General features: G+C 37.3%; 1 protein-coding gene across 6 annotated transcripts in view; it reads right to left on the bottom strand.

Moving 5' to 3' along the window:
• HUWE1 (HECT, UBA and WWE domain containing E3 ubiquitin protein ligase 1) overlaps positions 1–19,716 on the bottom strand; it is a 1,105,343-nt gene that overhangs the window by 947,537 nt on the left and 138,090 nt on the right. For all 6 annotated transcript variants that reach the window (XM_090389849.1, XM_090389845.1, XM_090389850.1 and 3 more), the window contains exon 8: positions 2,875–2,937. In XM_090389849.1, coding sequence (XP_090245975.1) covers positions 2,875–2,937 — 63 coding nt within the window. The remainder of the gene's footprint in view (positions 1–2,874; positions 2,938–19,716) is intronic.

The raw sequence follows: 19,716 nt of genomic DNA, 5'->3' as shown, positions 1-19,716 counted from the left end.
AAAATGATATATCTCTTTTGGGGATTACCCTGACTTCTAATCTCTCTTGGCACAAGCACATTACAAATAATGCTTCCTCTGCATTTAAAAAACTTGGTTTTCTCTTTCGCTCTCGGCGTTACTTTTCTTCCAAACAGCTGTTCACTCTTTACAAATCGCAAATCCACCCTACCATGGAATATTGTTCCCACATCTGGGTGGTGCCCCCGAAACCTCTCTCTCAGGCTTCTTGATTCCATTCAGAAGAGGGTAGTTAGGTTAATTAATGATTCATCTCTAACAGAGTCTCTCCACTCACTGTCTCATAGATGTACTGTTTCTGCTGCATGCCTCTTCTACAGATATTCAGATGGGCACTGTTCTTCTGAATTGGCTTCTATAATTCCCGCTCTCTCTTTCAAAACCATCCAAACACGTGCCGCCACTAGCCAACATCCATTTACTGTCCAACTTCAAACCCACAGAACCAACTTTGTCTTCCTCGTTTATTCATTCAACTGCCGTTTTCTGGAACAACCTTCATTCATATGTATTTCCTGAAAATTAGAGTCTAACAGAAGTTAGAGTCCAATGTCTTCTCAACCTCCAACCCAAGCACGGTACTAAGTGCTATTGGTTCTAATACCTCTCGTGTTTGGGGTTTTACTTAAAAAAAAAAAAAAAAAAAAAAAAACTCATTTCTATAACTTGATTCCATGATTTGGCAGTCATTCCATAGTCTACCAGGAGACCAATATCTTGTCCACCTCTGCTGCAGGATATTCTCAGAGTAGTATAAAAACATGGTTTTCAAATAAAATTTGGCATATATGCAGGAAATATCTTTGTTAATACCATTATGCACAAATCCTTCAAATAATACAATGAAAATGTTATTCTGATACTGAAAAACGTCATTGGAAATGATTTTTGACAATATTGGAGAAAATGTAAGGTGCTGCGAAAGGAATTTCAAATGAAGTTTCAGAAAAATTTTCAACAGAGCAGCAGCAGCATCATTGATTAAAATGATTTCTTCACAGAGATTAATACTATGAAGGAACTAACATTCACTGATATGTACTAATAAGATACTGGATACTAAAAAATCTGTTTCATTAATTTATGGTTGCACTCAATATATTATTGCAGCAAATGTACAATAAAGGCTGGAATAAAGTACCCCAAGGCACTACAAATCTCAGTACCAATATTTGCACCATTTTGTTGTAGAAGGATCTTTGAGTGAGTGAGTAAGTGACAGACAGAGGGTCCATGAGAAAATGATAAAAATAAAGGTTCTCATCTCAGAAAGGTATTTTTGTAACAAACATGCAACAAGTTTCCTAGGAATCATGCTGCTCATTTGTTAATTTAGCCTGACAGATAGCCATAGTTAACCAGAAAACCAAATATTTCAAAAAAATAAAATTCATTTTTTGCACTGCTAGATTCCATGAGTAGTGCAGTTCTTTGTTTATTTACAAACTCACATAACTCATGAGCCATTTGGATTGGGTATGAAAAAGCACCTATTATATACATTACCTATCATTACCTCGGGTAAAGTTTTTCTGATTTTTCCCCCCTTTCTGAAGAGTGCAGGGTTTTGTTAAGGACCTCCCACGGACATATTGGTAATAACACCTCGTTTCTTTTCTAAGTTGTGTTGCTAATTTTTATGGAATGTAGTCATAACATTTTCAAACTCATTTCCATCTCAGCCTAATTACTTTACATCGATTTTCATATGAGCAAAAAAGAAAACCTCTAGTGAAAACAGTGAGCACTTTTCAGACATTCATTGCACTTTTGTGTATTTCAACAACAGTATGCTTGCTGATTATTATTCAGACTTAAGTTCTTAATACCCTGTTTTGTGAATCACAGACAGTTGACTGAACCACTTGCAGTTTAGCTCTTTGATTATACTTTGCTCATTACAGGTCTGGTGCATAGTCTTCACTGAATAAACTTACTTCACAGTTGGTTATATGTATGGATGGGAAATTTTACCATATCTATACATTTATTATCTGTTTCTTTTTTTTCCTTTTTTTTTTTTGTAATTCTTTGTTTTGCAACTAAAATCAATCTGCAGATGACTACCGAGCATTGGACTATCATAATTTGCTGCTGGCAAATTATGATAGTCCAATGGGTCACACTGCACATACAGTGAAAAGCCTTTTGATTAATTGGTTCCTATAGTCAACTTTGGGTCTTTAGCAAAATTTAAAACAGTGTTAACTTTCCAGGTGGTGAAAAAGTGCAGTGTTTAACTTTTGCCGATTCCAGCAGCCAAATAAAACTGATGAGAGGGACTTATGTACAGTAAACATGTAACATTGTGGTGTACCATTTCCAGTCATGGAATCAATGGACCTACTTTATGGTACATAAGCATCGGCATACTATTACTGTTAACCAGGACCATTACTGCAACATCACTGTAATCAAATTCATCCATGAGCTGAAATAATTTTGTCAGCAGAGGGATCCAGATTCCCAAAAACAATGGTTTCAACAGGATGGTGAAATACCCCATACATACTGTGGCAGTACTTGCAACCATCTCATTACCCATAATGCTACCAGATATGCTTACTTGTGGGCATCAAAAGTTTTTTCCTGATTTTATACAAAAAAAAAAGTCTGCAAGAAATCGCAGCATATGTTATACATATGTAAAGACCATTCAAAAAATGTTCTGAAACCCCTGTGTGGTGAGGAGGGGGGGGAGAGAGAGAGAGAGAGACTAAAACAATGCTTTGAACTTAAGAGTTTGTGCCTCAAACTCATATTTTGAATTAATATTTTCTTAAAATTAGAGTTTTATTATTTAATAAACAAAGTGGAGGGCAGCTTTTTTTCCTTTTTTTTATAAAAACTCACATTTAACAGTAGGTCCTGGCAGCACTCAGCAAGTCCAAACCCATTTTCTTTTCCACCCCAACTCTGAAACAGACAAAGGTTATAACATGGTTAAAAGTATTCTAATATTTCATTTCATAGCTAATTTGCTATATCAAATCAATTTGTTAATTCTGTTATACCTGTTTTTTTTTTTTTTTTTTTTCATGGATAATATATTAAAAACTGTGAAAATAAATTATATCCATCCCATAAATTTTCTTTAGCAGTATGTTACTTCCTGATTGACCTTTTTTGAAATTTAAGGTGAAAGCATTCCATTACAAAAATACAGAGCAATTTGCTCCCCACTCCCCCTTTTCTTTAAAATGATGGATTTCCTATGCAGAATAAAAGAATTCACCTAAACAGTAGAAAATCAGTGACGCCTGATAATATCACAAAAATTAAATTTCAATGATAGGATACACATTTTATATTAAAATAAAAACACAGGATTGTTTCAGTATAGCATGTTTTCAAAAATTAACTTATCTAAATTTTTTTTCTATCTCTGGATTTTGTTCAGATTTTCTATTCAATATCAACTGATTTTGTTTCAAGAAAAATATTGTTACAGACTTTGCCCTCTTTAGAAATGTTTAGTCAATTTTTTTTCATGACAATGGACCTACTGTGTGGACTTGGCTATCAAGAGCATTTCCAAAGCTTCATAAGAAAGAAAAATCTGAACTCAATTTTTGTTTATCAAACCTGGCTGAATATCCTTGCACAATCAGTACTTCTGAAAGGAACTCTTAAAATGCCAAGCATGAATTAGAATATTATATTTCAAGCTTCCTTGTACACTTGGCAATTCCCCAACACAGGGCCAATGAACATAAAGTCCTTCTTCCATAATAGAAACTGGTAGGTTCTCACACTGAAACTAGCAGAAATGATGCTGAAAAACATCTACTGCTTCATCTGTTTCTTTACCAACAAAGAAATACTGAAAATTTTTACAAAGAAATCTCAAATTTGAAAATGAACTGATTTGAAAATTCATCAAGTTTATGCTACTCCAGCATTTATAAGAATATCATTTTTCAGTGGGGACTTGGCACAACATACAGTAAAACACAGCCATCACCAAGCAAAAGAACAGAATATTCTCGTCTTAGCCTCTCCAAAGCCCTTGCAAAAAAATGCCTATGAATAAATCAGAATCATCCTTCTGGTTTAGTCTGCTATGGTAATCAATTTGCAATATAGAAGATTTGAAAACTACTTGTAAAACAAAATTTTACTTAACATTCTTCAACATATCTAGGATTTAACCTCAGTACATGGGTGTGGGGCATGTTGGATTGATGAGCTATATTGGCAACAAATTTCATCCAAATCTGCCCACTGGGAGTAAAAGTGTTACATCATGCTATATAAGGAAATACCAGTAAGTGATTTATGTATGTGCCTTAAAAAAAACCTATTCAATACACCAAAGAATGTAAGAAAACAAATTCTGTTGACCAGTATACAGGGTGTGTCAATTAAAATGTCCCTGAGTCTAACTCACTATTTTTAAGTTTAGCTATTTCCCCCCCCCCCCCTCATACATGGGCTGCAATTTTTGAATTTGATGCTGAAACTAGACTAGATTTAACAATTTCTAAATTATAATTCTTTTGCTAAGAGGCCAGTCATAGCACACAAACACAACATACATGACTTGCTTTGAACAGATGCGAGAGAGAGAGAGAGATCTGGGGCCACGGGGCAGAACTGAACAAATTTTACACTGTCCCCAACAGCTCCCACTAGAATATAAAATTCAAAATAGAAATAAAAAAGAAAAGCAGTCTACCTTTCTTGGACATCTTACTTACCATGAAACACATAAAAATACAAATGGGAGTTTTACAAGAAATAAACAGATATAGGCATCAGCCTGAAGTATAAATCATGCCATCTCCACTCTACAAAGATTGCAGTACTGAAATCACTTATTTTAAGAACCCACCAAATCTGCAAAGGAGAAAACCTCCAACAAGGATTAGAAACAATCACCAAACTGGCAACATACAATGACTTTCCTATGCATATCATAATGAAAACAACAGAGAAGAAAGACCATCAACTAAAACCTATAAAAACACCATCCATCTGCATTCCAAATGTGCCTAACATCAGCAAAAAAATAGCAACAGAAGCAAGGAAATATGGAGTCAGTACATTTTTCAAAGGATCATCTTCCATGAAACGGATAGTAAGACATCCAAGCCAACAACCCAAACAATCTTAGAGGACTGAATTACAAAATAGATTGCAATTGTGGAGGTACCTATATAGGAGAATCTTATAAATGCCTCAGTTCGAGCCTAAAAGAATAAAAAAAAAAAAAAAAAAGATGTCCAATATGGAATAATAAACAAATCAGATACTGCTTTCCAGGCTACAAGTGAGGAGATATGTAGCAATTTAGTAATCCCTACAATCCTTTCAACCATAAACAGTATAACAGAAGAAAATTTAAAGAATCATTCTTTATAAAAATATTTGGGACCAACTCTACAAAAAGAAAAAAAGGTACAGAATTTGATCAATTTCAACATCATAAGGAGACAGCAGAAAACCTCAAAAAACAAAAGTCAGTGGAGACAAGACAGCAAACCCTTCACCTCCCACTAGAATAACCACAACCTAGAAAGTTTTGGGAGCAAAGCTTACTTAACCATTCCAAAAAATCAACCAAACATCAAAAAAGAAGCATTGGGCTCCTGGATATCCAACTTGGCAACCTACTATTGGCCACTCAACATAAGCATAAAATGAGTTGTTAACAGATCTCCTTGACCGAATGAAAGAGACAGCCATTCAGCAAGATGAGGCTGTTAACAGGTAAGCCAGCTTCTTATTTAATTTTCCCTTTATTTGTATAAAATTTAAAAATTACAGATAACTGGATATTTGCAATAACACAATTAATTGTAAAAATTTATTTTTCTGCCCCTTTAGTACAGCCAAGTATGATCTGATGATGGGTTCCAGCAAGGTTGCCAAAACATTACCTAATTGGATAGTACATTTAGTCAATAAAGCTGAATAAACTAACTTTTAAAAACTCGTGTGATATAACAGGGGTCATTTAGAGAGAAAATTTTGTGGAAAATTCACCACATAACGGCATTTCCTAATTATAGTTGAAGTAGTGCAAAATTCAATTTCGCCTCTACCTGTCATCATTATCATCATCAGCCATTTTCAATCCACTACAGGATGAAGGCCTCTCCAGCAACTTTCCAGTTGCTTCTGTTTTGAGCACTGGACATCCATTTACTACCCACAAACTCATGAATTTCATCTATCCATCTCCGCCTTTGTCTTCCAGGTTTTCTTCTAGCTCCTCTTGGATACCATTCTGTTATTTTCTTAGTCCATCTGTCATCATGTCTTCGAGCTATGTGTCCTGCCCAAGACCATTTTAGTTCTTTAGTTTTGATAAGAATGTCCTTTACTTGAGTTTGTTGCCTAATCCATGTGTTTCTCTTCTTATCTAACAGTCTTATTCCCAATATGATTCGTTCCATTCTTCGCTGTGTGGTTCTCAGCTTCTCTTCCATTCTTTTGGTGAGTGCCCAAGTTTCACTTCCATAAGTCATGGTGGGGAGTATACATTGGTCCATTATTTTACGTTTCAGACAAACTGGGATATTGCTCTTCAGTATGTGACTATATTTCCTGAATGCTATCCATCCAAAATTTATTCTTCTCTTGACTTCCAGCCATTTATCATTATTACAGCTAATAACTTGTCCCAGATAAGTATATGACTCCACCTTTTCAATTACTGCTCCTTCAATCATTATGTCTCTTTCTGTGGCATACTTGTTCATCATTACTTTTGTTTTAGCCATATTCATCTTTAGTCCAAAATCCTTACTAGCTGTGCATAACTGATTAAGATTTTCCTCTAATTCTTTGGGATCCTGGCTTATGACCACAATGTCATCTGCAAATCGCAAATGGTTTAGGTACTCTCCGTTCACATTGACTCCTTTCTGCGACCAGTCTAATCTTCTGAAAGCTTCCTCAAGGGCAGCAGTAAACAGCTTAGGAGATATTGTGTCTCCTTGTCGAACTCCTTTCTCAATTTTAAATTTCCTACTGTCTTTGTCTAGTCTAATAAAGGAGGTAGCACTCTCGTATATTTTCTTCAAAATCATAATATATGGGGTATCAATGCCTTGTCTTTCCAGTGCCCGAAACATTGCCTTATGCTGTATGGAGTCAAATGCCTTTTCATAATCCACAAATGCCAGGCATAATGGTGTTTTATATTCATTTGCTTTCTCCATTAGCTGTGATATTACATGAAGGTGATCCATAGTTGCGAATCCTGTCCTAAAGCCAGCTTGCTCTTTCGGTTGATTCTCATCCAGTATTCTTTCTAATCTGTTAGTAATGACCCTTGTGAACAACTTGTAGATGTGGGATAACAAGCTAATTGGTCTATAATTTCCAATTTCTGATTTATCTCCTTTCTTATGCAGCAAAACTATGATTGCATTATTCCACTGCTTAGGCGTCACACCTTTTCTAATGCACTTTGTGAAGAGCCTTGCCAGTTTTTGTGTTATGTCTCTTCCTCCCAATTTTAACAACTCTACAGTAACTTCATCTTCCCCCGGGGCTTTCTGATTCTTCATTTTCTTCAATGCATGTTCTACCTCATCAGGAAGAATATTGGGTATGTCGTATGTGTTGCTACTTTGCAATCCATCTTCCCCACTGCTGGCATCATTCCCCTGCTCCTTGTATAATTCTCTATAGTAGTCTTCTGCTATTTGAATTATGCCTTCTCTGCTGTTTATAAGTACACCATCGCTATTCTTCAGTTTCAGTATCATTTGTCTTTCTGTATTACTGCTCATGGCTGCTGATTTAAATCCTTTGTTTTCCCTTAATGCTTGTTCTACTTTTCTTGTGTTAAATCTTCTTATGTCCTCTCAGTCTCTTTCTAATGGCTTTGCGTAACTCAGTATACTCAATTTTCTCCCTGTCAGTGTTTTTCTTGCTTTTCATTTGTCGTCTTCGGTTCATCATGACAAGTGTTTCTTGACTAATTTTTTCTTCTTTGGATTTCTTTTTCCCTATAGGTTTCTTGGGCTTTATCACTTTCAAAAAGTTGTAATATTCCTCGTCGATATCTTGGTCCTCAGCAGTCTGCAGAAGCTCATACTTGTTCTTAAGTTCCAGTACATACTGCTTTTTCTCCTCTTCTGTTATCTCAAAGACCTTTGTATTATTTACTCGAGTCAGTTTTTTCCTTTCCTTTCCTACATCTATATCAAGTGTACATCTTACCATTCTGTGATCACTTCCAACATTTACCTTATTTAGGACGGTGACATCATTCACAATATATCTTCTATTAGTGAGGATGAAGTCGATTTCATTAGTAGTTAATCCATTTGGACTCTTCCATGTCCACTTTCTGTTCACCCTTTTCTTGAAAAAAGTGTTCATTACTGACAGTCCTTGAGATTCTGCAAATTCCACAAGTCTTTCGCCTCTTTCATTTCTTTCACCAATTCCAAAATTTCCTATAGTTCCCCTTTCTGTGCTGTTTTGTCTTTTTCCAACCTTAGCATTGAAGTCTCCCATAATAATAGTGTAGTGGGTTTTCTGCTCATCTAGAAGACTCTCAATTTCAGTGTACATTTCTTCAACCTCTTCATCATCATGGCTCGATGTTGGTGCATAAATCATTATAATCTTTAGCTTGTATCTCTTAGAAATCTTTAGTATTAGTCTTGACACTCTTGGTGATGTACTTTTGAATTCCAAAATGTTGTTTTTAAAATCTTTATGGACCAGAAACCCAATTCCACCTTCACTCCTTTCACTGTTTCCATTGGTGTACAGCAGATTTCCACTTGATAGACTTATAAGTGATTCATTTCTTCTTCTTGTTTCAGCCAAACCGATGATATTCCAATTCACATTTTCTAATTCCTTTTCCAGCTCTAATATCCTGTCTTCACCGATGAGGGTTCTTACGTTATAACAGGCCAAGTTCAGTTTCCGTGCATGGCAGCCTGGTCGTACCCAGAGATTCTTAGCACCCTCTGCTTCCACTCTAATCCTCTACCTGTAGTTCCTTTAAACTATTAGTCTGTGTATCCCCCAAACTAACAATTTCCAAACCAAACTAACAATACCTTGATGGCACTAGCGAATATCCTTGCACCACTTCTATATAAGTGTACTCAATCCCAATAAAAACAGTTCCATCTGGTATCAAGACCTAGCCATGCTGAGAAAAAAAAAAAATATACATATCCCATGAACCTTGCATAATCTATCCAGAGTCAAATTGACTGACAAGTCTCATCATTATTGGTACGAAAATCTACTAGGGTTTTCATACCAATCAAGAAATACTGTTAAATTTTTAGGCCTAAATGGATATCAGATGAGCTAATGAGACTAGTGAGAGAGAAGAAAAATTCACGAGATGCATATAAATTATCAAGCGACACAGAAGGCTATGGTAGATATAAGCTAGTCTGTAATCAAGTCACAAAGGATGTTAGGCAAGCGAAAGTAGATTACAACAAAATCTTTGGCAAAGGATGCTAAGAAAAACAGCAAGAACGTCTTTAGTTATATAAACTCTAGAAGGAAGGGGATGAATCAGATTGACATCAATAGTTGGAATGTTGATGATCCTGCTCAGATAGCTGACAAACTGAATGGGTATTTTGCGTCTATATTCACACATTAGAAGTTAAGGGAGGAAAATGCCAGATGTTTATCAAATTGTAACATAGTGCTTAATGATTTTGAAATAACTGAGAGCAAAGTAGAGGAGAAATTGTTGAAGTTAAACATAAGAAAGGCACCCGAGGTGGATGGGATCTATCCAGTTATATTAAAAGAGACAGCAAAGGTAGTAAGCAAACCCTTAGCCATAAGCATCCTTGGACTCAGGGGAAGTCCCCATGGACTGGAGATATGCAAATGCAAATGTATTGCCAATTCACAAAGAGGGATCTATAGGTGACGAGTAATTACAGACCAGTTCGTTTAACTTCTGTTCTAGGGAAAATAGTCACTGGTTAAACACGCACTGCAGGATCATTAGCATTAGTAGAGGCATATGATATAAGAAAGCAAGCTTATGCAGCATCAGCCAAAAAAAAAAAAAAACCTTCAACTTCACCCCTCCGTTCGTTCGAAATATCTGTCCAGCCGAGCCTTAAATTTATTTAGGCTATCAACTTCCACAACAAGGGATGGAAGTCTGTTCCACCAACCAACTACCTGCTGGCTAAAGGCAAATTTCCACACATCTCTCTTTCCTCAATTTGAATTTATGCCCTCTTAGGTGATTATTGTGGGCAAAAGGCAGTATCCCATCAGCATTGAGCATGCTCAAACCATTCAAGGCTTTGTACACCTCTATCAGATCAACTCACCGGTGCCCAGTCTCCAGACACTGAATTTTGCAAAACTTAAGCCTTTCTTCGTAAGAGCAACCCTTCGTTCCATTCACTAACCTTGTTGCCCTTTTCTGTACTTGTTCCAGCAACTCTACATCCTTCTTGAAATGAAGCCTCCAGACCTGTATACAGTACTCAAGGTGAGGCCTGACCATTGCCTTATACAAGAGAATAATCACCTCCCTAACCCTGCTAGAAAAATTCCTGTATATCATTGATAAGACACCAGGAGCTATTTTTGCAGCCTGTCTGCACTGCTCAGAGAACTTCATATCTGCCTGCACAATTATCCCCAGGTCCTTTTCATTCTCTACCACTGTCAGTGTAGTACCACAGAGTTCATACATTGCTCTGGGGTTGCTGTTTCCCCATACGTAGTACTTTACATTTGTCAATGTTAACTTCATTTGCCACCTCTCAGCCCATCTGCTCAACCTTTCCAGATCCTGTTGCAGCAGCATAGCGTCAGTAGCCTCCTTAACAATCCTGCCAACCTTTGTACTGTCTGCAAACTTGGACATTAAGCTTGATATACCATAATCAATCTTATTTATAAATAATGATGATGGTGTAACATTAGTCCACAATGAGCAGTGTCCATTAATTACCACTCTGTCTTCTGCCACTCAACCATCCTTTTTTCCGTAGAAGACTGCTACAATTTGTGCAGCAGTCTTCCATGTGCAACAGTATCAAAAGCCTTTCTAAGATCCAAATATATAATATCAAATTTATTCCCTGCATCCAATTCTTTTGTGACTACATCATAGTATCCGATCAAATTGGTCAGGCAAGACTTCCCCTTAACAAAACCATGCTGTGTCTGAACTATAACTGAAGTCTTGTCTAGATGATCCTGCAGTGCTTCTTTAACCAGTGCCTCCATTAATTTTACGGGAACAGAAGTTAAACTAACTGGTCTATAATTACTTGTGTCGCCGTTTGATCCTCCTTTGTGAATTGGGGTCAAATTTGCACATCTCCAGTCCATGGTACTTCCCCTGAGTCCAAGGAAGCTCTCATAATTATGGCTAACGGATTGTTTACTTCCTTTGCTGCCTCCTTTAATATAACTGGATAGATCCCATCCACCCCAGGTGCCTTTCTTGTATTTATCTTCAACAATTTCTCCTCCACTTTACTCTTAATTATTACAGGATCATCTAGCTCAGTGCCAGTGTTTACTTCATCTATGGCATTCCCCTTCCTAAATAACTCCTCATGTGTGAATGTAGATGCAAAATATTGATTTAGTTTGTTACCTACCTGAGCAGGATCATGAAGAGTTGAACCATTGATATCAAGTGGACCAATCTGATTCAGCCCCTTCCTTCTAGAGTTTACATAAATAAAGAACTCTTTGCTGTTTTTCTTTGCATCCCCCTGCCAAAGATTTCTCGTAATCTGCCTTCGCCTGCCTAACCTCCTTTGTAACTTGGTCACAGATCAACTTATATCTATCATAGGCTTCTGTGTCGCATGTTAATTTATATATATCCCATGCATTTTTCTTCTCTGCCATATGTTTCATTAGTTCATCTGGCATCCATTTAGGCCTGCATCTTGAACAATATTTCTTAGTTGGTATGTAAAGCCTAGTAGCTTCCAAGATAAGTTCTTTGAATGCTCCCCATTTTGAGTTTTCTGTTGGTAACATCATCAGTTGGTCCCACTGTAAAGAATTTAAATACTGTCTCAGACCATCGTAGTCGCCTTTATGAAAGCAGTAACCCTTTCCTTTACCCCTGATGGTAGTTACCTCCTTGAGTAAATCCCACTTCAGCACACTGTGATCACTGCTACCTAGTGGTTCCTGTATCTGCAGATTCTTAATGCATGAAGAATCAAGACTGATAATCAAATCAAGAGTATTGCTCCCTCTAGTTGCCTCCCGAACATGCTGATTTAGAAAACAATCATCCGATAAATCCACAAAAGCCTTGCTAGTGTGTGAGTGACCAACCCACAAATTCCAGTCAATATCTGGGAAATTAAAATTCCCCATTATAAAAGACTCTGATCTCCTGGCCCACTATTTCCCTGTACAGTTTCTTATTATACTCATCAGAGTCATTAGGCCTATAGCACACTCCTACTCTCAATTTTGATCTCCCAATGCTTATGTCACACCAAACTGACTTGACACTGCACTGTCCAGCGATGTCGACTGGCTTCACTTCCTTGGATTTTATGTGTTTCTTAACTAATAGCATAACCCCTCCTTTTCTATCCCGTCTATCCTTTCTGTAGACGATGTACCCCCCAAATTCCAGTTCTGTATTACTTATATCTGTGTTACACCACATCTCTGATATCCCAACAATATCTGCCTTTGATGCTTTGAGCAATACCTCAAATTCATCAAATTTATTTACCATACTCCTAGCATTGGTGTATACACAAGTATACATGCACCTGTTCTTTTTCTTAGCTACCCTAACACAACCCATGTGTTTACTTGTACCCCAATGACTCCCAGCAGTCTCTGAAATATCCTGCATCTTATTTTCCAGGCTGCTGCTCATTCCAATAGAAGCAGTGCAAAAATCACTTTCACCTCTGCCAGTGGCTATTGTTAATCTATTAGTCCTTGTATCCCCCAATCTAGCAGTTTTCCGACCCACCTAATACTGCCTCGATAGCATCAGCAAACATTCTTGCACCCTTTCTATTTAAGTGTATCCCATCCCTGTAGAAGCAGTCTCTCCTGTTAACAAGCACAGACCAGGCTGAAAAAAATTCTACCCCTTGAGCCTTGCACAATCTTTCCAGGGCCGAATTGATCGACAGGGCTCTCATCATGTACTCCCTCCTATCGTGTCTGGGCAGAATTGCAGACACTTTCAAATTCAACCCTAATTCATGGCTTTTTTTCAACGGTGACCTGTACTAGACAAGACTGCGGTAATAATTCAGACAGCATGGAATTGTTAAGGGAATGTCTTGTCTGACAAATGTGATTAGATACTATGATGTCGTTACAAAGGATGCAAAAAATTATTTTGATATCATATACCGGGTGGTTATAAAATAAGTTTCCTTATTCAGGAGATTTTAGTGTCAAAACAGTAAGAGTTATCATTGTGAAAATCAGTGGGTATGTCATTTAGGGTATGGGGAAGCGATTTGTAAAAGAAAAAAATTTGTTCAAATTTCTGCGACCAGGGGAAAAACAATGCTCCACATATGTAAAAGTTGTCATTTACTTTAAAACACGCTGCTTATGCAAATGACATCCTGTTAGATAAAAGCAGAAAGGCCAATGCCACCATCAATAACCATTATGGCTCTTACAAAAAAGGAACGTGCTCTTTTAGTAAAACTGTTCTACCAGAATAATAGTAACGGTAATGCAGCACTATGTGAATAATGGAAACAAAGGTTTGCTTAAAGGACCTTTGATATCAGTGGGGATTCAAAAACTGATAAAGAAATATGAAGCGACCGGGAAGTTAGGTATAATTCCAGGCGGGGGACACCACATATCAGAATGGAGGTAGTGGCAGTTGCAATGGCCTCCAGGTCAGAATCCAAACCACTACCAGTCAGTAGTGTCAGAGTTTTGTGTCGAGAGACTTGAACTGTCCTTGTCCTACTGCATGTAAAGTGCTTCGAATAATTTTATGCTGGTTTCCGTACAAGATTCATGTAGTGTAAAAAATAAAGTCTTGTGATCAGCAACGAACACACTTTGCTCTATTTCTGGCTCGTATGGGACTTGATGATACATAGACTCGAATGATCTTGTGGTCTGATGAGGCACATTTCACTCTTCATGAGGCTGTAAATGCACTTTAACTGCCGAATATGAGAAACTTCTCATCCATCTGTTGTGCATGGAAGACCACTACAAAGTCCATATGTTACATTATGATGTGGATTCACAGCAGTTTATAATCAGACCATTTTTCTTTGAAGAGTCTACACCTCATGGCCCCATAAGGTGTACAGTAACTAGAGCACGGTACTGCACTCTTCTAAGAGATCACATTATTCCCGCCCTGGAAGAAAGGCAATGCCTGGAGACTGTAGTGTTTGTGTAAGACAGTGCCCCTCCCCACGTTGGTCGACAAGTGAAGGAACCGCTCCGTTCAACGTTCGGAAATGATCGCATCATTTCTAGAGACTTTCTGCCGTTCTGGCAAGCCCAATCGTCAGATCTCAATCCCTGTGATTTCTGGCTATGAGAATACCTGAAAGCCAGAGTTTACCGTGGCGACATAGATGCTTGTCGATTTGAAAGCAAGCATTAAACAGCATGAAGTCAACATCCCCAATGAGATGCTAGGCAAAACTGTGTTGCACGCATTCCTCAGTTTTCAGAATGTCATCTCAAGTGAAGGAAAACACATAGAACAATATCTGTAGATTTCTAAGTTCTGATATTAAAATCTAATCCTAAGTTAAGTATTCCATCTCATGATTATAGTGCCAATTTCTCCCCTGGTGGCAGAAATTTGTACTATTTTTTCCCTTCCACAAATTGCTTTCCCATACCCTAAATGACATACCCACCAATTTTCACAGCACTATCTCTAACCCTTTTGGTACTAGGGTCTCCTGAATAGGGAAACTTATTTTATAACCACCCATTACTTAGATTTCAGGAAAGCTTGCTGTTGCACATGGAACACTACCATACAAATTGGAGCAGTATGGTATTAAGGGCAAGTTGCTACAATGGATAAAAGGGTGGTTGAGTGGGAGATGACAGAGAGTGCTAATCAACGGATGCTGCTTTTGGTGGACTAATGTTATTAGTGGAATCCCCCAGGGTTCGGTGTTGGGCCCACTGTTGCTTTGTATATTTATCAATGATATTGATAAAGGTATATCAGGCTTAATGTCGAAGTTTGCAAATGACATCAAGGTTGGCAAGGTTGTTAATGACAGTAATGGCAGTGTGCTACTGCAACAGGATCTAGAAAAGTTTGGCAGATGGGCTGAGAAGAGGAAACTGAAGCTTAATATTGACAAATGCAAAGTACTGCATATAGGTAGCAGTATCCCCAGAGTAACATACCAACTGTATGGTTCTACACTTAGGGTGATAGAAAATGAAAAAGACCACCTGGGAGTAATTGTGCAATCAGATATGGAGTTTTCTGAGCAATGCAGACAGGCTGCCAGAGCAGGTCATGGAATACTGTCAATGATATACAGGAATTTCAATAGTAGGGAAAGGGAGGTGATTATCCTTTGTGTAAGGCAATAGTCAGGCCACGGCTTGAGTACTGTGCACAAGTCTGGAGGCCTCATTTTAGGAAGGATATAGAGTTGCTTGAGCGAGTACAGAGAAGGGCAACAAGATTAGTTAGGGGAACAAAGGGGTGATCTTACCAAGAAAGGCTTAAGTTCTGAAAACTGCAGCATCTGGAAACTAGGCACCTGTGAGGTGATCTGATTGAGGTGTATAACACCTTAAATGGGTTGAGCAGGCTCAACAGAATACAAACCTGAGGGAGCATAAATTCAAATTGAGGAAAGATTTGGAAAAATTGAGGAGTTATAGAATAGATGTGCAGAAATATGCTTTTAGCCAGCAGGTTATTGATTGCTGGAACAAACTTCAATCTGTTATTGGTGGAAGTTGATAGCTTATTTAAATTCAAGGAGGAACTGAACAAATGTTTAGAGGGAATGGATGTAAGAGATATGGTGGGGTTGTTTTTTTTGCTATTGCCACATAAGCTTGCTTTCTTGCATCAACATGATGATGCAACCTCTACTAATGCTAATTAACTCTGTACTATCATGTCATAGCAAAATTCTTCAAATTCTGCCCTATCTCATGGCTTTTACTCAACATCATCTCATACTTCATAGAATGCTTATCTTTATTAATATTAGCATGTACAAAAATATCACATTTTGTGCTCTTAAAAGAACTGTTCTACAATATCAACTTTTGCTCCTGGAAGACACTCTGCTCCTATTCCACCTATCCTTATTGTATAAAATATTCCCCATTTTCATGACAAAGTCAACAAGAATAACTACTTGTTGGGAAGAAAGTGCATTCTGCTTGTAGTGATCCCATTCTGTTGCCCAATATTTGTTGGGCCCACTGATTCAATTTCTTCAAGCACAATGATCTTTTTCTTCAAGCAATGAAATTCATCCAACAAAAGATTAAACTTTGCTGAATTCTCTCTCTCTCTCTCTGACGTGGTGCACATGCACAGAGGCTATTTGTTTTTTGTTTGTTTTTCTTTTAGGAGCATTAGCAACTAAGGCCATATTGCTCCTGGGATATGCAGTGGTCATTCCCTGATCTTTCTGCATCCTCCATATTTGGTGGACACAGGCTGCACAGAGGCATCTCCTGTTCCTATATCATTATGTCCAACTACAGTCAGGTCTACATACCACCCACCCACCCACACACACACACACACACACACACACACTGCAAGCAACGGGGAACCAGCGGATATTCCCTCTCATACACAACTAATCCTGAATACTAAACTACAAACACAGTAATCCAACATGATATGAAAAAAATACATACAAGTATTGATATACATTCTTTTATAATCTGAGAGTAAGAAAACAACCCCACCCCCACACACAAGTAAAAGTGATATTTGGTCAAGAAGCTTTAAAATAAAGGTACTTTGGATGCTTACCAACAAGGCTTTTATCAACCACACATACTTGTTATGTTTCAATTAGAATACGAATGAATGGAATATAAAACAATTAAAAAATTATAAATACTGAATGCAGCCTCCTGGTGACGATGAATCATCAACTTTTAACACATCATTGACATTTAAAGATTTACCCCCATATATGGACTGTGGATGTCATCAGACAGTATTTGCTCTACAGCATTGCTGTTTACATATATCAACAATTTAACAAAAAAAAACAGATAATTTTAAAAATTTTGCCATATTTTTCTAGCATTTCACTTTTGCTTACAGAGAGGATCACAGCTTTCTTAGCTCATATTTGAAAAGTTACTATTGACACCTTTTGACATCTCTCATCTTGAGAGGAAAGTCACCACTAGATTGTTAAATGCCGTACTTGAAGTGTGGTAGCCTCCCACTGATGCTTAAATGGTTGTCTATAATGGGGGGAGGCACATTGTTACCTCTATAAAAAGAATCAACGTTATACATTTCTTTTTAGAGAAGTGTTACTTATTAGTAGGTCAGCATAGGACAACTTGTCCTTATGCTGAACCACAAATAATGCATGGCAGCCACAGAATTAGAGAAACCAATATCTTTTAGTCTTTGCACTTTTCTTTGCCTATTCTATAAAAGCAGGTAGATAAATCCTAATGTTGCTTTACTGTTTTCAAAATTTTATGAATTTGTCCATAGCAAAATTCATTAAGAATATAAATTAAACATTGTGTAACAACAAACAATGCAAAAAAAATTACAACTATTATACTATGTAAAAGAACCATTGAAAACCAACAAATATTGCCAGAGAGGAGCTAGCTACAACATAGCTTTGTGTTATATAATTTTAAATGTGTGAGTGCACATACAAAATTAAAATTGTATAATGAAAAGATTAATTAAATAAATAATTAAATAAATAACGTTAACCAGCAATAGCCTACACTCACACAGAAAATAATAGCAGCATGGAATCATACAATCATATGCCAAACTGCTGCCTGAAATGACATATGGCACTCAAGTTCAAGAAAATCTTATATAAAGTATGGCATCACTTGAACAATTAACCAATTAACCATTTTTCACGTGAAATGTGTACTGGCCAAAATGAAAGTGAGTTTACTGGTCCTCTACAGACATCTCTAGTCTTTCAAACTAGTGATGTCAACAGAGAAGGATAAGATTTCTAACTGGCAGTAAATCTGAATCCCAACAAACAATTTACTACTGTTACTTCTTGTTATTTCAACTCAGAACAAATTTCCTTGTGGGGATCCTATTCTGATATTACACCAATGGAAGAATTTGGTGTTTAATGGGGCAACCTGGGTGCGAGATTAGCCTGTGCGGCCGAATCTCCTTGAAGCTCTTGGAACAGAGAAGTTTTTCCTGATTTATTTTCTGATTTATTAGCTTAAATTGTCATATTAACTTATTTTCTAGAGTAGCTTTATATTCCTAGTTACGATACTTAGTTTAAAGTTTAACTTAGACAGAGATTTTGTAGGTATTACTTAGTATCGGTAACAGTATCAAATCCACGTGTTACAAACTGAACGAGAGGTCTTTTTTTTTAACCAAATTTAGTCGATTTATTAACCAATTGTTATATCAAATTATCTTCTATAAGTAGATTATAGACCTAGTCAGGATCCTTAGTTTATTCTAAATTGAGATAGCGAGATTTGGAAGCTAATCAATACTTATGAGTCCGTAGAAGTACCATTCGAGAATTCCCGCCATTTTTACACGATAGCATAAGCTTAGTGTAGTATAGTGCATAATATAATATTGTCAATTAATCAGTAAATCTATTAATCTTGATAAACTTTATTGTCAATTAAATTGTATTTTTAACTCTATATATATATAACGACTTAATCGTAACAAATAATTAATACATAACTATAGTGGTACACGTGATATGGAAGTTGTATAAAGGGAACTCGTAGAAAACACTAGATACCGAAAAAATATATATATATAACATAACTGTTTTGGGATATAACTTAAGGATTTAATTTTTGTTTTGAAATTTTATTGAATTAAATCGGAATCATGACTCTGACCAGAGCAGCAAAGCAAAAGGCTCAAGCTAATGGGAGTGCTGTGGTTCAGGGGAGAACTGAGGGGGTCAGTTGCCCTCTGAATCACAGTCTTTTAAAATGCACTGTTTGCTTGATGTTTGCGGAGCAGTCGGGTATGGGACATGATACTGCCAAGGGGGATGTCTTTGTGTGTGCACGATGTAAGGAGTGCAAGGAAATCAGGCGACAACTCAGCGTTGTTATGGGCCTTTATGAGAGCATGAAGGACAGGATGGATGCCCTCGAAGGAAATAAATTGAGGGGCCCATCAAGCTCTCAGCTGCCCACATCAACGCCAGAGCTTGCACTTGGTCATCAGGCAACACAGAGGAGCCCCCTAGGCAGAATGCGCTGGTCCCACAGGAACTAGTAGTTGTTGGTGACTCTATTGTCAGGGAAACGGGGAACATGCTTTGTAAAAAGGATAGGTGGAATAGGACCAGGGTATGTCTGCCAGGGGCAAAGGTTGATGACGTTGGAGCGGATATCATCTTTTAAGGGCACAAAAGGTGATATAGTTGTACACGTTGGCACTAATGATATTAAGAGTAGGAGACCGGCGGAATTACTTGGTAAGTACAGGTCACTGTCGAAAAAAAGCCGTGAATTAGGATTGAATTTGAAAGTGTCTGCAATTCTGCC

This window comes from Mastigoproctus giganteus, chromosome 2 (assembly GCF_048544385.1).
Source record: "Mastigoproctus giganteus isolate SK-2022 chromosome 2, ASM4854438v1, whole genome shotgun sequence".
In the NCBI taxonomy this organism is placed as follows: Eukaryota; Metazoa; Arthropoda; class Arachnida; order Uropygi; family Thelyphonidae; genus Mastigoproctus; species Mastigoproctus giganteus.
This window is presented reverse-complemented; position numbering and strand designations above follow the sequence as displayed.